The following is a 25,880-nucleotide window of genomic DNA, read 5'->3' as shown; positions in this document are numbered from 1 at the left end:
TCACCTATAAAATAATTTGTTTTGAAAAGGATCAAACAATCAGTTGGTGTAATTGATTCAAGCAGAATAGAGATTTACACTTCATTCCAATCACTATACTCATTCGCGCCACTTAAACAATTTCATTAAAGGTTTTCTATTACATTTAAGAGATCTTTTACTTATTTATATTACATATAAGATGCGTATTACTTTTGAAGACACGGACAGAGAACCAATAACTTAAAAATTATTCCATCGTAAATAAATAAGTTGTAATTTGTTGTATATTTTGAACTTTCCCATTGTGAAGAGTTAGTGTTCTGTGGTATTTATTAGTGCTTTTGTGCTACCTCATTAGTATGTTTCTGTCTGTGCTACCTGGCAACACTGGCTCTGCCGCCGACGGCAAGTTTTCCCTGATATTTGTTGCGAATTGTTATAAAAATCGATCGCAGATTTTTCCGTATGCGAATGCGATAGATAAAGTGGCACAAAATGTAAAGATTCAAGTCAAGATTATATCGGTAATCGGAAAGAACAGCGAAAACGGTGATTAAAACGTAGAAAAGTGATCAAAAATGCAAATGCAAAAGCGATTGCCCGAGAAGTGAGAGGGTGTGCGTGTGTGCTGTATGCTTGTGTGCGTGCAAAAAGAGCTGCAGCAAATTAAATATAAATAATAATGCCCAACTGCCGTTGGTTGACAAATAATTGTGGCACAAAATCATTAAATGATTTTCAAGACGTGTTTAAGCATTGGCAGCGGAAATGTTTAATGGTTTTTAATTGCTCTAGCGGTCGCTGCCCCGGCGCTGTGCCTATGTAGTGTGCGTGTGTGTGTGATTGAATGAAAGAGGTGGAAAAAGAGGAGAGTGTAAGAAAGAGGAATATGCAACAACTGTGCGATTTTAGTTATCGATGGCATTTTTTCGGCTATTTCGAGTGTCCGAAAGTCAAAATCAGAAAATCTGATGTGTACACACACATTACTGCCCAGAAACAGAGAAAACGGGGCGAAAGGAAAACTACGAAAGTGGTTGCTCTGCCATGTAGGTGTATGTTTGATGCGTGTGTGTGTGAGAGGAATGCTGCTGCCCGTCTATGTATCACGTTTCGCACTCTACATATTTGCGTGCGTGTGTGTGCCATGCAGTGTTGTATAGTGCATAATTTATGGAATTTCGGATTTCCTTCGAGTTTAGTTTGAGATTTTTCCCTTAATTTAATCGATCTATGTGCTCGGTCTCTCTCTGTCTGCCTCTCGCTCAAAATGGTTGCATCCCCAAGAGATGCACAGAGAGCGAGCGAGAGCGAGATAAACAGACGCCGCCGCCACTAACGCACACGCACACCAATGCATATGCAGTTAGCTGGTAAAACTTGTTTTCTCCCTCTCTCCTCTCTCGCACTCTCTGCTCGGCAAAAAGAGCAAAAGCCGCTATTCGAATTCGGCCGCTACTCGCCCTCTTCTGCTCTCTCGCCACTCGCCGCTGACACAACTACACTACGTACTGGCTATATACCATATATATGGCCGATTCAAAGCTAGGCGAGCAAAATTTCCATTGTGTGTGGCGACCAGCGTTCGCAGTCGGTTCGAAAATTTCTGACTCGTCATTCGTGCGCAAAAAACACCAAATACAGCGCAAGAAATTCAAGCCTGAGTAATAGATAAAATATTAATAAATATTTTAAACTACTGTTATTTTTCGAAACCAAAAAATAAGCGCAGCCTCGAGTTTCGTGTGTTCACAGTACGTGCGAGTGTATGTGTTGGTGTTTTTCTATTACTCATCTTAATTTGCGCTCTTTAAATGTGTAGTTTTTTTTGGATAAACATAAATTAGCTGGGTTTGAATTCGAATACAGCCGAAAAACTCTTACCTATTTTATTTTGTCTACATCAACGATTAACGAAATACCAACGACTTTCATCGTCGTTTGTGTGTTTCTAGAAGTAAATGTGTGTGTGCGGTGTATACTCGCTGCCTGTGGCTGAAAAAAGTCAATTTCTGAGTCGCTCTCTCTCGGCTTGCTCTCTTTTTGCATGAATGAAACAGCGAATGAACGAACCCTTGTAATTGTGGTCTATATGTGTGTGTGATTGAGTGAGTGTAGCAACAAATAAGCAAGTTAAAACAATAAGAAAATAAACTAATAAATGCAGCTATTTCCGAAAAGGAAACAAATGCCGAGCGGGAAAAGGTGTGCTTAAAGTCTAATTCTTCTTATATTCCAGCTTTAACCAACAACAACAAAAGCAACATGCTTAATTCGACAGTATGTGTGTTTCATTGCCAAAGCAACGTTTACGCTTACATACTCTCCCCAGAGAGCGGATAAATACAAAATACACATAATAAAAATCAAAACCAAACATCAAATAGCAAATTACAAACAAAATCTAACACCACAACAACAACCACAAAATATCGAAAGTAAAGAAACGAGACGAAAGAGAGCTCTTCATTATTTGTGTATCCGTGTGTGTCGTCTCTCTCGCGTGTGTGTCCGTGCCTATACCGTTGTGTGTGTGTGAGAGTATTGCTGTGTGCGTGCAGCAGAATCAATAATAAAAAATAAAAATCCACAATAAAAAGAGCAGAAAAAGCAGCAAGCAAATGTGCAAAATACTACAGAATATCAAAATCAACAACAAATAACAACACATTGGATAAATAACAATAATAGCAATACACTATAAGCAAACAACGTTGAGAAAATGAGGTGCTGCTGCTGTGCGAAGAAAACAAGCCAAGAACTATGACGCATCAAAATCATCAGACAAACGGCGCAAGTTTGGAGGATTGCCACACAAACTTTTATGCCTTGGTGAGTACTGTGTTGTTTTTCTGTGCAATTGTTTCTTATTTTCGCAATGGGCTCAATTTTTTTTGCTTTAGTATCTAGGTCAGTGAGGATGATTCAGGAGGGGTTGGTCTTGAGGGGGGCTTATTGGCCTGCGGGGGTGTGTCACCCACTCGGAGACAACAATTTACATTACCGATCATGGGATCCTCCTCTCCATTACCCCTCTCTCGCTCGTCATCTCTCTCTCTTATCGATTGGCAGCCGAAATGTAGACGCCGCCGGTCAGACACAGCTGTTTATCGTTATCGCTGCAGATGCTTCGCAAATATCCTACAGAAACTTAAAGTAAATGCAGTCACAAGAAAATATGTTGAAACCAATTATCGAACTATTTACCATTTCTAAAGTTTTCCATTGTGTCTTATTTCATTCTTATGGTCAATTGCCACTCTCTTCTTTACTATTTAGACATAAAATTGTGGCAATGTACGCACATTAATCCGAATGTTATGTTTCAGTATTCAATAAGTCATTTATTTAAATAGCCAAAGTTTAATCATTAAATTGTAATTTTGTTCTTTTTTTTTTTGTTAAAGTAATAATATTACTGACCATTTTCTTAAAACGTTTAAATTGATGTATTGCGATAAATTATTACATTTATTTTTTTTTACATTTTATAAATGCTCATTCAAATTTTAAATATATGTTCATACATAAATATGTGGATCGTAAAGACACTTAATTCGTCGAGTATCTAGATAGAATTTTTAGTATGAGACGTGTAGCTTTCAGTTCATGCCAACATTTATTCTGCCCAACGTAGTGAATTTCAAGTACTTGTTATTGCTAGAAACCTGTAGTAACTGAAAGTAGGAGATTCCGGGTGTTTACTGTAGCAGTAAAAACGGGTGTCTTTGTGGCAGCCCACAGCGATTGTTGCTCTGTGACTTTGTGGGTAGCTTCGTGACTGCGGCTCGGTGACTTTGTGGCCCATAACAGGTTCTCCTTTTCCCCGAGACCCAAAGTCGAAACTGAAAACCCAAGACCCGCGACTGAAAACTGAAGACTCGGGGACTACGACTGACGACTAGTTTGTCGGCCCAGCTAGTTAGTGATTGTGCTATTGTCTCTCCGTTTTGGCATATTTCTTTAATGAATCTCGCGTCGAAAGGAGGAGATAGCAGAATGAGAGGGGACGCAGAAGCCGAAAAAATGAAACAGAAATGCCGAATGAAATAGTCGAGGAAGAAGTGGAGGCGATGACGACGACACGACAATGCGTACAATACAAGTCAACGTGCTCCACTTCCCCGCTCTCTTTATTCCTCGGTGTCTGTGCCTGTGTCTGCTTACAAATCTCTTGCAGAGTTTGGAGCAGCAAGAGAGTTGTTCAGGAGGGGGGAGTGGGCCGACGCCAACGAAATAACGAAACAATAACAAACGCCAAACTTTCTCTGAGCGAGATGGAGAGCGTGGCGACAGAGCGAGACGGCGCGAGAGAGCAGTTTGAACTTGAGAGGCACGCGCGCGTGAACAAACACAAACACAGGCGAATGTCGGAATGATAACAGCCAGAGAGAGGGAAACACGACCTCCTCCTCTCTCGTTGAAGGATTGCAAAAAGCGAGAGGGAGAGGAAGATAGATAAAAGGTAGAAAAACTCAACCCACGAGATAGCTCGACCAAAAATAAAAGACAAACCAACACGAAGCGAAGAAAAAGCAGCGAGACGAAATGAGAGCGAAAATGAAAACACACACAAAAATGGCAAAAACGAAGAGCAGCCAAGCAAGCAGCGGAAGAATGTGGAACATACATTTTTGTCGTCAAGACGGCGGAAAAGAGAGGGCTTGAGAATTGAATTGGGGAGAATGGCCGGTTTGGGGGAATACCTTTCGGCTTTGATTGTGTGTGTGCGCGACCGCCCGCCCGCCAGCAAGTACGATAGTGTGTGCGTGTGCTTGAAGGTGCAGTTATTTATTTTGGCGCCATCTCGCTTTGGCCCATTGATTTTGCACTGCTTGCCTGCCTTCTCACTCGCCACTTGCCACACTAGCAACTTGTTTCCATTTTCAACAATTCTACCATCTTAAAACATCTATAAGTCAAGTTTCCCCCACTCAAACAGTCTACAACTTGGAGCTTAGTTTCAAAATGTTGAAATACACAAGTCTTGCGATTTTAATAATCGTTGACAAACTTTTGTTTCAGAGAGAAATAAGCCTGCACGTTGCTTTATCGTTAAAATATTGACAGATCATTGCGATACATACATATTTACATTAGGTTTCGCTTTACGACTTGAATTATTGCGAAAGGCGTCTGAGGCGCCTATAGTTCAATGGTCACGGTTTAGAAATGTACTATTTAATATTAGCTTGTGGTTTTGGTTGGGCTTACATATTGATTCGTTCCGTTGTTGACAGACATTTTACATTGATATACAATATTAATATTCAAGTTGGTGGGCTTATCCCTTTCTTCCCACGTAGCAGATGATAATAAAATCGGTATATTAATCGAAAATTCGAGTCTTGTGTGGAAGTCACTAGTAATTTCGTTTGTAAAATTGGGGACTGGTGTATAAAGCCAACGCAACTCTGCAACGGAAGCAGCCAATGACGACCCCAAATGGCTAAAAAAGCTAAAAAGCCAGCAAGCTACATAAGCCCAGTTAGTCAGTCACTCATTCTTCTTTTTCTCCGTGCTTCTCTCTTGGTTTCGCTTTTTGTTTCTTCTTCGGTGCCCCAAGTTTCTCATGTCTCTGCTGCAGCTCCTCTTTCGCTCCCCCTTCTTCTCCACCCCTCCTTTCCTCCCTCTGCCGTTTTTTTCGTGCTTTTGTTTTGAGTTGCGAGGCAGCGGAAGATTTTCGAGCTTCGCTTTGGTCGTTTTATGCTTTGCCTGTTGTTGCTGCTGCTGCCAAGTGCAATGAGGAATGTATTTTACATATGTGTGTGTGTAATTTGAAAGATTTCGCAACACTGGTAAATTAGTGGGCAACAATTCAAGATGATTATCGTTTTTGCATAGATTGAAATACACTCGGCAAAACTCTTAAGTTCTTGAAGATATAAAATATATATATTTTAGATATAGATATATAAAATATAAGGTTCTATATAGAAGATTTCTGTATTATTTCATTTACATATAACATTAAAAAGGCTTATCCATTTATTGCTTGACTTTCCATTGATTTCTCAAATCGTGACAGAATTAGCAATTCGTAATTGAATCTAACGTCATCGTTAGCATTTGCGTTTAATGCAAAAACCGATAAAACAGTTTAATATCGTAATCTCAGTGAGTCAGATGGGGTGTGATGAAGGCTATATTTTTAATACCTACAGAATTTATCGATGTAAAAAGAGCAGTTAAGTTTTCACAAACTGTTGCGATCTATTGAGAAACAACAGTTTACCTACCTATAGTACATGAAATGGAATGGACTTGTTTAATTGCTTTTCTTATTAAAGGGATCTAAAGGTGCTTTATATTTAACTTAAGCCTATATAAGTAGACGGAGGGTTTAAATCGGGAATATTCATATATATTATTCACATTTACACATGTTCGTGTATTTGTAGCTCTAGTGACAAATATTTCTCTGCATATCAGCAAGATCAGCTATCAGTAAATATCTACATAAGTAAGATCGCAACGGAAATAAAATAGGTTGTTATTGGTGAAGTTTATCCAAAGTCTCTTTAAGATTTCTCCCCAGCAGCTGCCATAACAAGTCTTAAATTAGGAATGCGTTATTTTCCGTATGTCATTTATAAGAAGATTGTACAGACACGGAACTTTCGTCACGACAGGGCAAACAAATGATAGGGACTTATAAATGTATATGTAGATAGTGCAGCGATAGTTATCAGTTGAGTGTATTACAGAACCTATTTGGCATTAGTCTGGCTACCATTACCTGCTTACATACGCATTTATGACTAATTCCTGCTAACTCTCTATTAACCCATTACAGACTGATTTATGTGGAATAAAGTGGCGGAAGTTCGTTAACGGGGAGCGACCGAACGCATCGAGCGATCCTTTGGCGGACCCGATCCTGCGCTCCTATTCGCGATGCATCCAGGCGGACATGCTGTGCGTGTGGAGGAGGGTCCAATCCACGAAGACGGACAACGCCGACCCGAATGCCTTAACCTTCGAGATGACCACGTCGACCAAGGTCCACCCGCCCCTTTCGCTGGCCGCCGCCAAGGAGCTATGGATCTTCTGGTACGGCGAGGAGCCCGATCTCAGTGAACTGGTCGATGCCGAGCTGCTCCGAGTGGCGGGTAAGTTTCTAGACCGAAGACGGTTCGAACACAATGTGTGTAGCTATGAAAGCTAGTTAGGACTGATTATAAAGCGTTAAATTACATAAACCTGTCATAAAGTACCCAGGTTTTTGTAGACCGGTACTAGCTACGAGGTAACCAATATGACATTTTCATAGAAGTTTCTGAATAGGTAAACCTATTTACCAGTTAAAATTCTATGTGTTACATTTAAGATCGATTGTATTATTTTCTTGCTCTCCCTTTCTCTCCCACACACACACACAGGCACTCACATACTCGTTCTCACTCACACATCCAAGTGGGTGATGAATTTAATAAAGCTTCAAGGCCGCATCCATCGCATGCAATTGCAACAACAAATTTTGCCATCTCTTTGACGGGTTTGTGTGCGTGTGGGTGTATCTGTGTGAGAAAAGCCAAAACAAATGCGGCACACAAACAAACAAACAGAGAACTCGCGAAATACATTTCGATTGCGGCAGATGATTATTATTATTGCTCTCCTGATGCTCTCCACGTTTTTCTCCATCCCCTGTCGTTTCGCAATCTTTCTCCCTCGCCTTTTCATTTTCCTTTGGCGTCATTCAACTCACATGGCGTCGTATTGAACCGTCAGCAACAGAAACGAGAAAGAACGAAAGGAAAAAAGCAACAACCGTCAGTCGTAGGCGGTTGTCTCCTCTCTTCCGCCGACTTTCACACGGAAAATAAAAAGTTCTATCCATATGTTATACACATGCATTTTTTTCGGAACAATGGTTCGCAAAGGTTCAAATTAAATTTGCAATTGAATCTTAGAAACATGAATGTATATATAGTTCCTAACTAGATTAAATTATTATGTTGAAAATATTTTAACTTGGCTCTCGAGTTTGTATTGAAACCCCTATATAGTCCTTAAATCTTATCCCTTTTTTCCTTGTGCATAAAAGAAGGAAAGAGGAAGCAGTAGTGCCGAAACGTCACCTGTCATTTGCAATGTTTTCGCTAGCTTCCTCTCTCTTTTGCTCTCCGTCGCTCTCTGGTAATTATGCAAACGAAGAAGAAAGGTGCTCTCGCGCTCTCCCTCCTTCTCTGCGCCCCTCTCGCTCGCTCCTTCGAGGGTTGTTCAATATCAATACACACTACTGGCCTTCGAAAGAAGCTCGTACTCTTTCCCACACCCTATCTCCATTTCTTTCTTCTCTTATCAGCCATTGCGTGTGGCTACTATTTATTCAATATTTTTGTTATTGCCTCATTATCTCTGACCACTAACTACGTACTACACTACGTACATTGTTCAACGTAGAATTTGAATTTAGGTTTCGGCTTTTCCATGGCAAATTCCATTACCCACCAAGCAACCGCAGGTCGCCCGAGATCCGTAATCCCGTTATCTGCAGACCACCCATTTAATAGATATTTCAAAACTTTAATTAAATATGTTTGTTAAAGAGTTCTCAATGTTTCAAAGAATAACTATTGAAGTTTAATGGTTCCCTATTATCCAGTAATTGAAACAATACAGAGCAACAAAAATGTGAAGGCTATTACTTCAGATCATAAAGTGGAACGCTAGCTAAGGAATTCCCACCAATTATTTTGTTTTCAATTGGGAGCCTCGTCTTTAAAATGTATTCAATTAAAAAATTTAAGTTTAATTAAGTTTCCTATATAAACTAAAAGTATCTTACAATACGCTTCTTATTCACTTGATAATGTCTAATTAAAAATAAATAGTACAGCGTATGTAATACACGTAATTATCTCAATAGTTCATATTTCCACTTAGAACTACAAATTTTGCATCCGTGTAGAGCTACAGAAGTTCTCCCTTGCCCACCGTTTCTTTTTTGAAGTTCTCCGACCGAGATACGAGATAAGGAAGTTTGACTGTATCTTTTGTTATCTGCCTACGTCATTGTGGCCCAATGAGTTTACAGTTAGCTTGTTCCGCCGTCATGCGTTAACCCCTTTTTCAGGCGCGCATTTTTTAGCGTCTGGAGTTGAGAGTTGAATGCACGTCGCTTCCACCGCTGATGAGATTTCACGTTGTTTTTCGTGTTAGCCTTTGTCATTGCGTTATTTTATTTATTGCACTTTTAATGACAAGGACATTGACTAATTGCATTGACATTACTTTGTCTGCGTTTTTTGGTCGAATTTTCGTATGCTTTTTATAGCCTTTTCGGCCATAAACAACACAACTGGCGAAAAAATTGTCGTCTTGTTGGTGTGTGCGTGCTCGCAAGTGCGTGTGAATGAAATTCTGAAAGAGTGAGAAGAGAGGCGAAGAGAGAGCGCCTTGTAGTTACTGTTACTGTCTCTCTGATTTGCTGTACGTAAAAACGGCAACGCCGCAAATCTCAGCCAGTCAGCACAGTGGCACAAAAATAACATTTACATGATATATTTCAAGATTACATTTTCTATACGATTGGGTCTTCTAAATTTATAGAAATGAAATTCAGATTTTTCCGTAAAATGGTAGCCCTATATTTTTGGAATTAATTTTGATTCAACATTAGAGCAAGCTTGGTTTGCCTTATTTTTAGAGATAAAGTTATATGTGTAATGCACACAGATTATGCGAAAGTATTTTTTGGGTTTTACATTGTAGAAGAATAAATCATTTTAATTGAATAGGGATGAATTTATCATGTGTGTTTCAAATGATGTTGTTAATCTAAATACGCATTTGACTCTCACAGTAAACTAATTTACATGTTGGCTTTATTCCCTTCCTGCTGTTTGCTTTTTCTGCGATTTTTTTTTCTTTGTACCATTTTTAAGGACGTCATTGTGAGACGCACCTAAATGCTGTAGAATTTAAGGAGATCCCTAATTACCATGTATTCTAGCACTGTTTCGAAACAAAAACAACAACCCACACACTACTTGTTGTCATTGTACTCAAACAGTTTGTTGTTGTACTTCGACAGTATACGATTTTTACCTTAAACAGCTGTCAGTTTTGCGTGTGTGTGTGCTGGGGCAGCTGTGTGCGTGTGCTCCACAATTGGAGCCAATAATTACGCGGTGCTCTCTGAAAATCATAGAGAAAGATTCGCAGAGAGATTCTCTCTTTTTGCGATTCTTGGCTCTCAATGAGCTTAAACTGGTTTGCAAGCTTGGGCTTAATTACAATGCGCTTTCTTGCTCATTTTGTAGTTGTTATTTTTAAGTCTTTTGCATTCGTGTGGTTTTACCTGCTTTTTCGTTTCTCGATTTGTTATTGCGCTTACTAAACATTTTTGAATGTGTGTGCGCTCAGATTATTGACCTTGATCAAACATTTGTTGCTGCTTGTTGTCATGTGTGTTCGTTTTTTGTTTTCATTATGTGTCACGCAAATGCAAAACTGCTAAACAACGCTCTCTTAATTAAACGTTACAATTGTTGTGAAATTCTCACACACATTCTTAGAAAGAGAGAGCGGTAGAGGAAAGATCTGCCGCGATAGCAAAATGTTAACCTAAAATAGCAATTTTTGGGCCACAAACAAGAAGAGCAGCAAAGCTAGTGCGTGTGTGGGTGAACAAGAACGAGTGCACGCCTAGCGGCACTTTGTCTCCCAAACAACCACTCTCTCTCTTACTCGCTACTTTGCACAGAGCGACTTGCCACCTCTCTCTTTACAAACGACGGAGTGGGAGAGAGAGAGAGAGGAGCAGCAACATGTGCACAAACCACACGTGCTAAAAAAAATACACCCACACAGACGGCTTCTACGTGTTTGTGGAATTTGCATTGAGCAGTCGCCGTCGATTCCGATTCCCCGATTCCGATTTACCCGATTACAATTCCTGTTCCGAAGCCAAGAAATTGGAAAAGGGGAAGATCAGGATATTTAGCAGCTATGTTGGGGAAATAAAATAAATTCAACAATAATTCAAGAACGTATCTTATACCTTTGAAGCCAGATAAATAAATGATTTTTAAACTTTATTGGAAACTATTTGAATGAAACAAAGTTTGTAGGTATAAATTCCACAAAAAGAAACCCTTTACTTTTCAATTGTAATAGGATACAATGTTGCATATCATTTAAAACAAAATAATTTCGTGCTTTTCGAAATTTTAAAATCTTATGTGAGAACATAGTTTGCTGGAAGTCACTCTTTTGCTTCTTTGTTTTTTTTGTTTGTCGTCCCGTTTTGCTTCACTCGACTCTTGATTTTCTTTTGTTTGTTTGTTTGCCGAGAGAGCCGCTGAAGTTGCGGTTGTTGTTGCTTTTGTTTTGCCTGGCCTACCCTTGCGGACATTTATTTATAATTTTTGGCGAGCTTTGAACTTTTCGCCGTTGGGTAGTGTTTCCATGTGTGGGTTCGTGTTGTGTGACCTGAGAGAAGAAGAGAAACGAAGAAGAGCCGGCTTGCAGGATGAAAATTGGATGTGTGGGCATGGGAACGTGTAGATAGCGGAATAATAATAGTGGTGTGGAAGAGGAAGAGGACGAGGATGCAGAGAGGAAGCAGACTCTCACGCACTCACACACACACACTGTCATAATCGTACATTGCCCTTTTATGCCGACGTGTGCGTGTGAGTTTTTAAGCGTCGTTGTAAAAAAAAACTCACGCTGATCTCATTGAAGGGAAAAAGTAGTAGCCATAAAATAGAACAAAAATAGTTATTATGTATATTGCTAAGCCATTTTTGTTTTGTTTGCTATTTGTCCGAGTTGTTTACCTTTACGTAATTATCTGTGCAACATTGTTGACCAACGAAGGCAAAAAGAAGAAGCAGTGGAAATCAATGCAGGCGTGGGAACCGAAGAGAAAGAGCGAAAGAGAGATTTACCCCATGCATATGTATATTCGGAAGTGTGTATGTGTGTCCATAGATGGTGGGGGTGGATGCTTGGAATTTTCCAAAATTTTCTAGACTTTCCTTTTTCTTTTACAAATCCTCTCCCTCCTTTTCCCACCCTCTTCTCCTTTTACTCTCTGCCTTTTCTTTATGTTTCGAGTGTTGGCACTTCCGCTTCGGATTTTTGTGTTGTTGCTTGGCGGTTTTTTGTCTCCACCTCTCTTCACTTCTCACGCTGCATTTTTACATATTGCGCTCTACACATATTTTCATCTTTATCCACCGCTTCTTTATGCTTCTTTATTTCTGGCCTTCTCTGTGCCTCTCGCTTTCTGGCATTCTACCCATCTCGCTCTATGTTTGTTTGTCATTTTCCTACAAGAACAATTCAAATGCAAAACGAAAACAAAACAATAACAAATATGAATAGCCTTAAAAGTTTTGTTTTTCTTAAGGCTTGCTAGAAAGAGAGAAGAAAAGTGGGTGGGAAAGAGAGGGCGAAAATGTGAGGTTGATTGTTTTACGTTGTAGACGCCTCTTCCATTGTTTCTATATTTTTTTTATTTCTTCCACTTGGTTTTGGGTATTTTCCACGTTTACATTTTAATGATGTTTAGATTGTTGACAAAATAGAGAAACACACCCACCACTTGAAGATTCATTGCGACCTAGAGCATAGGAAGCTTTTTACATATAGGATTATACGGATTTTCATCCTCCAACGCAAGTTGAGATATACTGATTTTTAACCTTAAATATCTACTTACATAGATTATTATTATTATTACCCTTACATTCGATTATTAGGGTTTTATTGACAAGCTACATACATTTTTTGGATTGCCCAATTACTTTTACCTATTTTAAAGGTTTTGACACGAGACATTTTAAGCGAGAATATTCAAATATTTAAATATCTAAAGGAATGACAATTTTTGAAGGACTTTATAAACCTTACTAAGACAATTTTATTTTCTTTTTTAGCTAACCAAGCGCTTTGGAATGGCACCTGGAAAGGAGCTCTCACCTACGAGTGCCGATCGCTGCTGTTTAAGGCGCTGCACAATCTTATGGAGAGGTAGAAGCATAGAGAGTCAATATCAAATTCAAACTAATGTTTATAATCAACACTTTCCTCAGATTCGTGCTTACCAAGGACATTGTGCGCTTTGGAAAATGGTTTGTGCAGCCCTGCACTTCCAACGATCGCCTCTTTGGACGCAGGTATGTGAGCGTAATGTAGGGTTTAGATAGAGACTGTTCGGATAAATGCCTTAACTTTTGTGAAAATGCTTAGAATTGTTTCCAATTCACAATATGGCAATATCCTAGAATAATGAACAGGAACTCTGTGCAATGGCATTGAAGCTTGTGGCATTGCATCGTTCTTCCTGCGACATTCCTAAACTATTTGATTCTATTATAACAAATTCAATTGTGCATCATTGTACAGTTTAGTAATTGTATTGAATTTAGAAGAAAATGCTCCGTTTTCTAATAATCTAATAAAACGTATTTTTTAAGAATATATAGGGCTTGATCTTACTCTTCTATGAGACCAGATTTCCTAATCATTTATACTCTCTTTGCAGCTCCCAGCACTTGTCCTTCTCATTTACGTTCTTTGTGCACGGCGACACCGTTTGTGCCTCCATAGATTTGCGCGAGCATCCCGCCGTGCGTCCGCTGACCAAGGAGCACTTGACCGAAGCGGCGGCAGCCTTTGCAGCGGCCAGTTCTCCGCCAGGATCAAATGGATCTGCGGCGACAGCAGGCGGAGCAGTGCCTAATCCTCAGGATCCAAATGGAGCCAGCATGGATGGACTGGACGGCGGAGAGGGAGCGGCCAAGGCAGCGCCACCGCCGCACGCGCGAAAGGTTATGCTGGCGCCCTTTGGAATTGCGGGCATACTCACCGGCAATAGCTATAAGGCCAGCGATCCCATAGCCGAGAAGATCCTCGAGGATTGGGCCTCGTTTTTTCCGCTGTGCAATAAGGACAACACGGATGTGCCACCCGTGGTGGAAGTGGTGTCGGGTGAGTGAAAAGCTTTGGATTAATTTCTCTCCAGGTGTCGAATCTAATTGCTTTAATTTTCATCCCCAGGTGGTCATAAGATGTATCATCCCACGAACTACGTACTAGTCACAGACCTGGACGACATGGAGCACATGGAATTCGTCGAGATGCAGAAGATGCAAAGCTCAGTAGCCGGAGCGGCGGCCGAGTCAGCTGTTCTGGCCTCGCTTTCCTGCCCACCGGGAGCAGCAGCTGCTCCTTCATCCATGGGCGCAGCTCCATCTGCAACAGCGGTTCCCTTGGGTCCAGCTTCCCTCAATGCTCCAGCTTTAGCAGGAGCAGGTGTCGGAGCCACCGCATCTTCCGCCGCCAAAGAGATATCCCGCAAGGCAGCTCCACAAGCGGTCAGCGCCCTGGAACGTCTCGCCTTCCAGCCCTACTACGATCAACGGCCCACCTCGGGCTTCACCTTCAATACCAACAATACTCACATACCCGCCTCGGCAGCCGTGGAAATGCCGGAACGAACCTGGCAGGATTGCGTGATGAACACGCTCCATGTGGATGCAGCGGCGGCAGCAGCAGCAGCTGCTTCGTCTACGCCCGCCTCGGGAACTGGGTCATCATCCGCGGATGGCGACGAGAATGAGCAGAATAAACCGCCGCAGGATTCCAAGCAACTGGTGCAGCAGCAGATCCAGCAGCAACAGCAACGCCAAAAGCTCTGGAACTTTGTGGATCCCATGCAGAAGGCACCCTGCATATGCACCAAGTGAGTTTTGATATCTTAGCTCCTTCAAAACAATAGAGGACTTTCCCTGCCATGCTATTTTCTCTCTATATGCAAGGGTATTTAACCAATCTCTAGAAGTTTTCGAATTGAATTTTAAAGAGTCTGGAATTATTCGAGAAAATATTTCATTCTTGTAGTTTGTATCTTCTTAGGAAGTCTTTTAGACTTTGCATTTTAAATGTGTCTTTATAAATTAATAGTATAACATAAAGTTATATACTTGAAGTTTACCGTGTTTCTGTTTCAATATTTTATTATAGTTTAAGACAGCTATTGCAAGAAGAACTTCAAGCTTACATACATCTAGAGATTTTGAAAATACCCTCATTTTTTTTTACTTGCGCGCGGTTTTTTGTTTTTTTTTACCCTTTAAAATCTTCTTGCTCCCTCTAATATAACAAATATTTTTATTATATTGCATATAAGATCGATATAAACTTGATGTAGTGGAGATGTTGTGCTCCCTTCAGAAATTAGAAAAAACCCAATAAACCAAAACGAACCCGCTTTGATGGCATGCTAAAAAAAAGTACCTTTACCCTAGAAACAATATGCAGTTAAAAGCGGTAGTTGACCATATGTTTACTGTTATCTCTGCATGCGATAGGCAATAGATTTTTTGCGTTTCCTTTTTTTTTCTATACAACTTTCTTTTGAGTTACCTAACCCACACAGCAGCAACAAATAATAAAAACTTGAGCCAAGAGACAGAGCTACGAAAGTGAAGCGTTAAAAATATTGTGTTGCTAGTGTCTAAACCCGAACAAAACCAAAAAACAAATTTCAGCGCCCAATGCAGCAGCAGTAGCAACATTAGCAACAACAAGCGACCGCAGCAACCGCTGGGATCGCCTGCGCTGCGAGCAGCAGTTACCGGCGGCAGTGGCAATAAGTCGTCCTCGTCATCATCTTCATCATCGTCGTCGTCGTCCTACCAGCAGCAGCATTACCACCAGCAACATCTGCAGCAACAGCAGCAGCAGCAGCGACCGGGAACACCTGTGCTGCCGGCAACGGCGGCCGCATCATCCCATCATTCCAGTTCCCTGGGCAACACTAGCGCCTCCAATTCTTCCGCGGCCACTCCCCGGCGTCACAATGTGCCGTTCCACAAGCGGTTGCTCCATTCGCTGGCATCCACCGCCTCCTCCACGGCCTCCACCTTTAGAGCCAAAAACCACAGCAACACCACCACAGACACCAATATACCAAAACAAAGGTTTGTGTGTTGAGTGGAGTGAAGTGAAGTGGCGTCTGTTCATTATAGCCAGTGCTGCCTATATTTTAGGTTAACGCTATTCAGTTTTCTCTTTTAATGTACCGTTGCGATCAAATAAGAGCACTATGGGATTAAGTTTGATAGATAAACGTTTTGAGATATTTCACTTTCGAATTCTATTACTCTGCAACAATTGACTTTGCCATATCAGCCACCTTTTAAAGATTTACTTTGCTTCTGAGTGCACCCAAAAAATTATAAAAGATTAATGAAATATGTCATAAGGATCTATATTTCAAAATCTAGCAATATAGGCGGCTCATTTACGAAGATATACTTGATATGTATGATCAGTTGATCAGTTTCAGCTTTCCAACATAGAATTGCTGATCTTCAAATTTAATGCAAATGTCTCAAGTGCTACTTTTTTGACTGCTACTGTATATATACCACCCGTCCTCTTACTTTCGCTCTTTATCCACATTTATATTATTTTCTTTCCACTCTGTTCACACGCTCTGTTAACCTTTTGATTTCTTATGTTTTATTATTTTGTTGGTTGGTTTTGAGAATATTATTTTTGCCCTTTGCGAAATACACTGGAATCAAAAAGGGGCGCATTTAATTCACCACGCCTCTCCCAAAAAAGAGGAGTCAGCACACACAAACATTCACGCGTCGTCATCTTGAAATAACAATTCCTAATTCCAATTCACTTAATCGTTCTTGGTAATTGGTAAATTAGCTAGCAACATTCAAAATAAATTAAAACGCAACGCTACACAAACACAAAAGACTGCAAGCAACGGCATTATAACAAATTGTATAATATTTTCCATATCGAGGACGAGGACATACAACACGATTTGTAGCACCTAACTAGCTTAGTATATCCACGGCCCCCCACTCTCGTACACCCCGATCTCCACTTCCCCATAGCCGTTCTCATTTTCTCATGGCTCGACTTGCAAATACTCGATACTCGATACTCTGTATTCGATACTGGATTGAGTATAAGTACTCAGTTCAATACTTTGGTTTTGGTGCCGCATGTATCTTTGTTTCGATTTCTTAAGGTTTTATGCATTTTGTGGAATGATTTTGGTTTTATTTGCTGATTTTCTTTATTGTAAATAACAACAGCACATAATTGGGTGTTCTAAATATTTTTAAAGTTTTCAAGAACAAAATAATTTAGTGCCTTAAAACTAAATTTAGAATATATCGATATACAAACTTTATTTTGAAATTTTGTATGACACCACAATAGTTGCAATTTTCTATATAAACTTTAACAAAGTGCACCTCTTATAAATTATATTATTTTGCAGCTGTAACGGTTTTGTTTAATACATCTAATCCTAAAACAATGGATATGGTTTTATGATTAATTTTGCTATGGCTATTTTTGGAGCACTTCTCCTGCTGAAGTATTCCGAGTAATATATTATATATATATTAAATAATTAATACGCGCATACCTGTGAATCCATAGCTACACTATACGTAGATAAAACATTGTACATAACCTTTCGAAAAATAATGAGACACCACCTGATCTTATGATAATTCTTCCAATATGCTAATTCCATATGTACACGTTTTTCTATTCCGACAGACATCTGGGAAACACGCCTCATGGAACACCACACGGCGGCGCTTCAACGTACTCCCGCAACTCCTTGGGCGGCGATTCCTCGATGCCGGTGGCCTCCGTGGAATCACCGGCAACGCCGGCTCCCTCTCCGCATCCGAATTCGGCGCACTCGCAACCGACATCCGTGCCGCCCGCTGAGCAAGTGAGTGAAAGTGACGACCCAAAAACCAATGTGCAGACCCCTAGTCAACTTGTTTCACTAACACGATGTCCACTTTTGTCCACTTCACAGCTGCTCAATATGAGTCCCCATGCGCCAACTTCCGTTTCCAATCTCCAACAGCCGCCGACGCCTATAGACCACCTGCTGGACAAGAATACACCGGCTCCAACGCCAACGGACCAGCACGACAACAAGAGCATTACGGCCTCGCCCTATGTTCATCAGACGCCCAGCGTGGAGCCACCCTCCTATACGGATCATGCGGCCGGCGGAGGACCAGCTGGTGGCCAGAGCCTTGGTACGGGTCCAGGTAGTGTGCCCGCCCAGCAACCGGCTACGCCCACAGCAGCAACGTCAGCTGGTGGCGCCGGATCTGGCGGACCTTCAAATGCAATTGGAGGAAATGCGGTTGGCACTATAAGTGTCAAGAAGCTTGAGATGCAGCAGCAGACTCCATCGGCAGCTATGGCCATCAAGCAGGAGCCTGGTGCTCAAGGTCGGGGGGTCGGAGGTGTTACTTCCACCACGGAGGCCTTGAACAACTTTAAGCGACTGTACAACCCGCCAAAGCTGACGTTAAAGGATCCGGATAGCTTCTACGACGGGGAGTGGCTCAAGGAGGTCATCTATGACTTTCAGTACCAGGAATACTGGTAAGTATAGACTTTATCTTTCTAAACAGCGCTCTAACATTGATTTTTCACAACTACAGGGACTATAGCACGGTGAAACGTCCGAAAATGGAAAAGCAACGGAAACCTAGGTATGCCAAGAACCTCTACGAAGGACAAAACCACGTGAAGCCTGTGATGCCTTCGCCAGGATCCGTTTATGGCTCGCAGTTGCTCTCCTTGGATGAGTCAGCAAGCGCAGCAGGAGGTGGCGGTGGAGGACAGGCGGCGGGCAGCTCCGGCGGTGGTCTAGTGGGCATTGCCAACAGTACTCCCAGTGGCAGTGATGTAGAAGCCGATGGCAGCAGCTTCTTCCAGGGACTGAACATTAAGACAGAGCCCGGATTGCATTCCCCCTCTTGCAAGGAAACGTCGAAATCTTCGGGCGGCAACAGCAGCGGTGGAGGAAGTGGTAGCGGTGGTAATCTCTTCACAGCTGAAGGTTTGAATCCCTCGCTCAACGATCTGGAGCAGTTGTTTGAGACAAGCTCGAACGACGAGTGCAGCAGCGTGCAAATCCACACACCACCCGATTCCAACAACCCCTCGAATGGCGGCTGCAGTGCTGTGACCAATACGATCGAAGACCTCAAACGGAGCACAGCGGTGGCCAGTGCTGCCGTAGCAGCGGCAGCAGCAGCTGTTGCCTCGGGAGCGGGCAATATCCAGGCGGAGGATCTTACCAAGATGTTTCCCACACCACCGTCTCACGAGCAGCAGCACCCGAACTCGAGTCCCTGTCAAACGGACGTCGTTATGACGGATCTCAGTGTGGACACCACCACAACCATTATAACCAGTAGTATCACCACTACCTGCAATACCACTATCACGAGTAGTATCAACACCACCACAACAGCCTGTAGCAACCCAAGCAACAGTATTATGCTGGCTACCGCGCAAGCTCCCGTCACCGTGGTGGCCATCCAGACTGTCTCCAAGATGGTGAAGCAGGAGTATAACCTGGAACTGGGTAGCCCTATGGAAGAGCCCATAAATGACTGGGACTATGTGTATCGACCACCGCAACAGGAAAAGTTTGTGGGCTCGACGCGATATGCTCCATTGACGAACCTCCCCAGTCAGACACAGCCGCCGCTCACTCTGCCTACGGGATGCTTTTATCAACCCACCTGGAGTAGCCACAAATCAAGAGCAGCAACTTTGGCTAAAGCAGCGGCAGCTCAACAACAGCAGCATCAAAAACATCAGGCCCTTCAGCAGCGCATCCAATTGCATCAGCAGAAACTACAGCAGCTTCAGCTCCAGAATCAGCAGCAACAACAAGCGGCAGCCGCAGCAGCAGCGGCGGCAGCGGGAGGTGTGGGACATCAGAAGCACCAGCATCAGCATCTTCATGATCTCCTGTCAGCGGCGCCGAGGACACCATTAACGCCCTCTACTGTTCCGCAACCGTTGAGCAGTGGTGGCAGTCAGTATTTGCTGAATCAGTTGAATTGCCCACAAGCGCCACCTGGCGCCTCCATGCAGCAGCTAATGCACCGAGCGGGGATGTCACCCATTTCCCCGGGACCTGGAATGGGTCCGTATGCCGCCAGAAGTAGTCCAATGTCGAGGGCAACCCCCACGCATCCGCCACCGCCATATCCTTATGATTTGGCTGTGGCCAGTCCAGCTACCTCCACATCATCGTACTTGAACCGGCCGCTTCACTCGCAGGAGCATCCGCACATGCATGGCATGGGCGGCGGAGCAGCGGGAGGTGTCGGTCACGGAACAGGAGGTGGCGGGCACATGGGTATGGTACCGTACACTGGCGATGCGGGCATTGCCAGTGGTGGAACAGCGATGGCAGCCGGATCCTCGTCCTTGCTTCAGGAATTACCAGAAGTAAATTCTGTCCTAGTTAACATCCTGCTGTACGATACCGCCTTAAATGTCTTCCGGGATCACAACTTTGATAGTAGCAGTGTGTGTGTGTGCAATGCGGATACGCAAAAGATTGGCAATATTCGCGGAGCGGATTCCGGAGTATATGTACCCCTACCCGGGGTTAGCTTCAATCCTTTTCCTTCCGGAGCTGGAGGCGCTGCGGCTGGACAGCGAATGCTCAATGGACCCAGTTCCGCCGGTTTTGGCGGCATGCGGATGATCAGTGCCTTTGGGGGTTCGCCAGCCTCAGCCTCGATGCCCGGAGCTGGCTCCGGACATGGCCATGGTCCAAATGGTGGCTCCAACTCGTCGTCTTGCACGCCGCCCAGCAGTAATCCCCATATCACCGGCTATGTGGACGATGATCCCGTGGAGTGTACGTGTGGTTTCAGTGCAGTGGTTAATCGAAGACTCTCTCATCGCGCTGGACTCTTTTACGAAGATGAGGTGGAGATCACGGGCATCGCGGATGATCCGGGCAGGAATAAGCAGCCCACGTTGCTCAGTATCATCCAGAGTCTTAGCAGGAAAAACCAAATCAAGCAGGGACCTGGAGAAACAAGCTCTGCCTTGGATAAAATCGGAGCGGGAGGATTGCCTGGTGGACAACTGGAGCAATTGGCTCACGCTGTATTTGACCTGCTATTGGATCAGTGTTCTATCATCCAAACATCTAGCAGTTCGGTGCACAGAGCACTTCAGTCCCATCGGAGGCGAATGTCCCGCCAACGAAGGATCTTCGGTACCAATGGAGCTCCTACTGCCTCATTGGCTTCAATTGCAAATGTTCTAGAGTTTATGGATGCACACGACGTTATAAGTTTGGCCCTGGAGCAGTCGAGATTGGCATTCGAAAACCAGCGGATGGACAACATGATGGACTTCCATGGGAATGGTAGCAGTAGCTCGCATCAGCAGCAGCAACTCACAGCTTTCCATGCACCACCACCTGCTTTGCGTCACAAGCTAGCAGGTATTGGCGCTGGTCGGTTGACGGTCCACAAGTGGCCATATCTTCCCGTCGGTTTCACCCGTAGCAATAAGGAGATTGTACGCACCATGAATGCTATACAGCCGATGCTGCAGAATGCATTCCATTGCAAATCCAGGGGCGGCTCAGGTTCCAAGGATGCCAGTTCGTACAATACGGTGAGTGGACCGCTAACCTGGCGCCAATTCCATCGACTGGCAGGCCGTGCATCCGGACAATGTGAGCCGCAACCGATACCATCCGTGGTGGTGGGCTACGAGAAAGATTGGATCTCGGTCGCACCGCACTCCATCCACTATTGGGATAAGTTTCTGCTGGAACCGTACTCCTATGCCAGGGATGTTGTCTACGTGGTGGTGTGTCCGGACAACGAGCATGTGGTGAGTTGTACTCGCAGCTATTTCCGGGAACTAAGCAGCACCTATGAGATGTGCAAGCTGGGCAAACACACACCCATCCGAGGATGGGATGGTTTCCTTCAAGTAGGCGCTGCTCGCAACAACGTGCCTGCGGATCGGGAAACGACTCCCTTGGATGATTGGCTGCGTACCCTGGAACATGCTGCTCTGGCAGAGCAAATCCGTCGGTATGCAGTTGCCTTTATTCACCAGTTGGCTCCATACCTAAGTCGAGTGCCAAATGATAAAACGCTGTTGAATCCACCAGATGGCACTGGCAACTCACACTCTAAAGGAGGAAGCTCTTCCTCCTCGAATAGCTCTTCAGGCAGCGGATTGCCAGGCGGGGATTTACCAACGGATAATATCAAGCTGGAGCCGGGTACAGAAACTCAAGTCCAACCGATGGAGAACAACGAAATAAAACAGGAACCCGGAGTGGGAAAAGGAGGCGCTGCAGCAGGTGAAACCAAACCCGCTCTGATCCTCGGAGATCCATTGGGAATGGGCGAGACTTTGGAGGACATCAACCCGTCAGCGATTGTCCTTTATGTGGTCAATCCGTTCACTTTCGCCTCGGATAGCTGCGAACTGGAGCGTCTAGCTCTGATTGCTCTACTTCGTTGCTATGCGGAACTGCTGAAAGCAGTTCCAGATTCAGTGCGATCCCAGATGAACATTCAGATTATATCGCTAGAATCGGTAATGGAACTGGGACCGTGCGGCAATCGAAAGCGTTTCTCGGACGAGATTAGGTGCCTGGCTCTAAACATATTTTCGCAGTGCCGGCGACATCTGGTGCATGCCCAATCCGTTAAAAGTCTTACTGGCTTTGGTACGGCGGCTAATATGGAGGCCTTTCTCAAGACAAAGGATGAACCCAATCGCCGGGCCTACAAGATGTACACGGCTCCCTTTGTTCTGGCACCAATGCACGAGAGGAATGACAAAACGGACTTCTCCAGATCAGCGGGAAGTATGCATGGCCAGAATGAACATCGTTATTCGGTGATGTATTGCAATTACTGCCTGAGTGAGGATCAGGCTTGGCTTTTGGCCACTGCCACTGATGAAAGGGGCGAGATGCTGGAGAAGGTCTGCATTAATATCGACGTGCCAAATCGTGCTCGGAGGAGAAAAGCCCCTGCTCGCTATGTGGCCCTAAAGAAACTGATGGACTTCATCATGGGAATCATCTCGCAGACATCGCAAATGTGGCGTTTGGTTATCGGACGCATTGGAAGGATCGGACACAGTGAACTGAAGTCGTGGAGTTTTTTGCTCAGCAAGCAACAGCTGCAAAAGGCATCCAAGCAATTTAAGGATATGTGTAAGCAATGTACATTGATGTATCCACCCACAATCCTGAGTGCTTGCCTGGTGACCCTCGAGCCGGATGCCAAGCTGCGTGTGATGCCCGACCAGTTTACGCCAGATGAGCGCTTCTCGCAGATTTCCATGCAGAACCCGTTGGCCACTCCACAGGACGTGACCTGCACCCATATCCTGGTCTTTCCCACTAGCGCCGTCTGTGCGGTAAGCTTACAAGCCTAATCTAACACGATTGGTTATAATTGTTTTCCGTTTACTTGTTCGCAGCCCTTTACGCGCCAGTTCCAAAACGAGCCGCAAGTAGATGACGACTTCCTAACATTCGAGGAAGAGGGCAACGAGGACTTTAGCGATGCGGACATTGGAGATCTCTTCTGGGACAGTAAGTGTTTTTAATTACCAGTCTTCGCATTCGGATACTTAAATTTTATCTTAAAACAGCTCACATGGACAGAGTATCCAATCATGGTAGTCCCGGTCGCATGGATGACAATCGGAGTTGGCAGAGCGCTGGCGGTAATAACTTCAAGTGCACGCCGCCCCAGGAAGTAGAGGAGGTGGGTGATCCTATATATTGGACTGAATTAAAACATTTACTAATTTTCCTTGGCATTTCAGGTTGGTTCACTCAACCAGCAGCCCATATCAGTGGGATACATGGTGTCCACGGCGCCAACCGGTCGCATGCCCGCATGGTTCTGGTCAGCTTGTCCGCATCTAGAAGACGTTTGTCCCGTGTTTCTGAAGACAGCCCTCCATCTCCATGTGCCCAGCATACAGTCTGCCGATGATATTCTCAACTCGACCAATGCCCATCAGTCAGCCAACGATCATCCGCTTGACTCCATTCTCACGGCGGATGTGCTGCGCTTCGTCCTCGAGGGATACAATGCCCTTTCCTGGCTGGCGCTCGACTCCAACACACATGATCGTCTCTCCTGTCTGCCCATCAATGTTCAGACGCTAATGGATCTGTACTATCTGACGGCTGCCATAGCCTAAGGTCCGGGATCTCAGATCCTTTGGATCACCTAAAAAACTAAATCAATCAAACGCAGTCGCATGCTTCCGTTTGCAGAACTTCCACTAGCTATATCACATCTTCAAAGAACAACAGAATACAGAACCGAAAGGATCTGATGCTGAACCAACACCAAGTAACCCTGAATAGAAGTTAACAGAATTCAAAAACACCAACAGAACAACCAGAGCAATAGCAGCAGTTAACGCAACGCACAGATTACTTAGCATAATCAACAGGAAAACTAAACATAAACAGATCACCGATGAGAGCGGCGGATACAACATTATCGTCTACCGATAAGTCTTGAACAGCAACAGCATTACTATTTATTAGTCGTCGAGAATTTGTAAAAGTGTCAAGTGCAAGAATTGTTTGTTTAATTTTATTTTTATACATATACATAGGCTGGCGTTCGATTAGAGTTTAATATTTATAAATATACAAAGAGGAGCGAATGAGATAGCGAAAAGCAAACAACAACAAACAACCACACACATATAGGCATATAGTTCATATATATACAATAGCGGAGTGGAGTTAACGCGAGAAACATATTAGCATAAGTAAAAAGTTTGTACATATTTACAACCAATTCGCCGTAAGCAGCAAACCAGCAGCAACAACAAAGCAAAACAAAAGTGTAATTATACAATTAGCTATTAGTTTACAACAAATTGGAGGAGCAGAGGAGGAGACCCTATTTAAATCTAATAAATTAAATCAATAAATTGTGTAAATTTTGTGCAAAGCGAGAATTAGTTTAAATTTAAATTATACAAGAGGAAAGTGTAAAACAACACCGAACACACGCATTAAACGCCTCACACGACGGAAACAACAAAACATATAATTAACTGAAACGGTATACTGTAAATTGCATATATAAAAACTATATATATCTGGACGCCTAGCGCAGATGATGAAGGACGTAGAGGAAGGAGTAGGAGTAAGTGGAGGACGAGGACAGGAGTAGAGTTAGCATGAGCGGTTAGGAACAGTTTTTAATTTCGTGTGTTTTTTGTTGTCTCTTGTATTCGTATAATCCTAGGGAAACATTTGTACTTCACACAGATACTGAACCCGACCCAACCCAACCCACAAACAACAAACACACACACCACTCACATAGCCAATTTTCTAATAATGGAATACTTAAACGAAAATGTGTACAAATTAATAATAATGATTGTAAAGAACGGGAAAGCTTTCTACACTCACCAACAACAACACAACAACCACAATTGAGTTTGCACGTTAAATCGATTTTCGCTAGGCTTAAGTTTAAAACAAAATCAATTAAGTAAAGAAAGAAAACCAATATTAAACAATGAAATTATTTTTACCTGTGTATTTTAATTAGCGTAAATTGTGTACACCACAAAACCTACGATTACAAAGACGTTTTCTAGTAATTATCAACACCAACACCAACATAGAAACACACAACACCCCACACGCGTATCTTTTAAGTAGTTTCGATTTCATTTAGTATTCTTTTTATTTGTGTAATAAACCGAACTTGTTTGCAAACCTGTTTGTTCATCATTATTTCATTTGATTCCGCCTCCGTATTCCGCATCCGTATCCGTATCCTATCGCTCAGAGCCCCAACTAGCCCAGATCCCACGTAGAACACCCATATCTATATATCACGCAAGTGCACCGCTGTAAATAAGGAACCGCTTACAATCATTTTCTAGAGATCGATATTATCGTGCTTGCCGAGTTTTTCCTAGCTAAGGTTTCAGTTGCCACACACTCTCTCACTCATTTCCCGGGAAACCGAAAAGCCCGGGCGCCAATAAAAGCAAATAATTATAGCAAT

At 43.2% G+C, this 25,880-nt stretch overlaps 1 protein-coding gene and 1 non-coding gene across 6 annotated transcripts; both read left to right on the top strand.

The window, feature by feature from the left end:
• Positions 1–353: 353 nt before the first annotated feature.
• Positions 354–25,586, top strand: LOC117141666 (mediator of RNA polymerase II transcription subunit 13). 5 transcript variants are annotated; one of them, XM_033305258.1, is made up of 14 exons: positions 354–479; positions 2,222–2,814; positions 6,779–7,094; positions 12,879–12,972; positions 13,035–13,118; positions 13,487–13,932; positions 14,002–14,686; positions 15,495–15,926; positions 17,545–17,725; positions 17,816–18,399; positions 18,459–23,235; positions 23,299–23,413; positions 23,473–23,588; positions 23,650–25,586. In XM_033305258.1, exons 2-14 carry the CDS (start codon positions 2,746–2,748, stop codon positions 24,031–24,033), a joined length of 8,283 nt encoding a protein of 2,760 aa, XP_033161149.1. In that variant the 5' UTR covers positions 354–479; positions 2,222–2,745; the 3' UTR covers positions 24,034–25,586. The 5 variants fall into 5 exon arrangements, with proteins under 5 accessions (XP_033161149.1, XP_033161147.1, XP_033161146.1 ...); XM_033305256.1 differs by having other exon boundaries at positions 354–506; XM_033305255.1 differs by having other exon boundaries at positions 354–531.
• LOC117142155 lies at positions 13,155–13,296 on the top strand. Its single transcript, XR_004459547.1, has one exon.
• Positions 25,587–25,880: the final 294 nt, after the last annotated feature.

This window comes from Drosophila mauritiana, chromosome 3L (genome assembly GCF_004382145.1).
Source record: "Drosophila mauritiana strain mau12 chromosome 3L, ASM438214v1, whole genome shotgun sequence".
NCBI lineage: Eukaryota > Metazoa > Arthropoda > Insecta > Diptera > Drosophilidae > Drosophila > Drosophila mauritiana.
Note: the sequence above shows the minus strand (reverse complement) of the source record. Positions and strands in the feature narration are given on the sequence as shown.

Excerpts from the sequence above, each read along its gene's own strand:
- LOC117141666 (XM_033305258.1), top strand. The coding sequence starts at position 2,746 with ATGACGCATCAAAATCATCAGACAAACGGCGCAAGTTTGGAGGATTGC. Across the intron at positions 7,095-12,878 it reads CGAGCTGCTCCGAGTGGCGG|CTAACCAAGCGCTTTGGAAT; the intron begins GTAAGTTTCTAG and ends TTTCTTTTTTAG. Across the intron at positions 15,927-17,544 it reads ACCAATATACCAAAACAAAG|ACATCTGGGAAACACGCCTC; the intron begins GTTTGTGTGTTG and ends CTATTCCGACAG.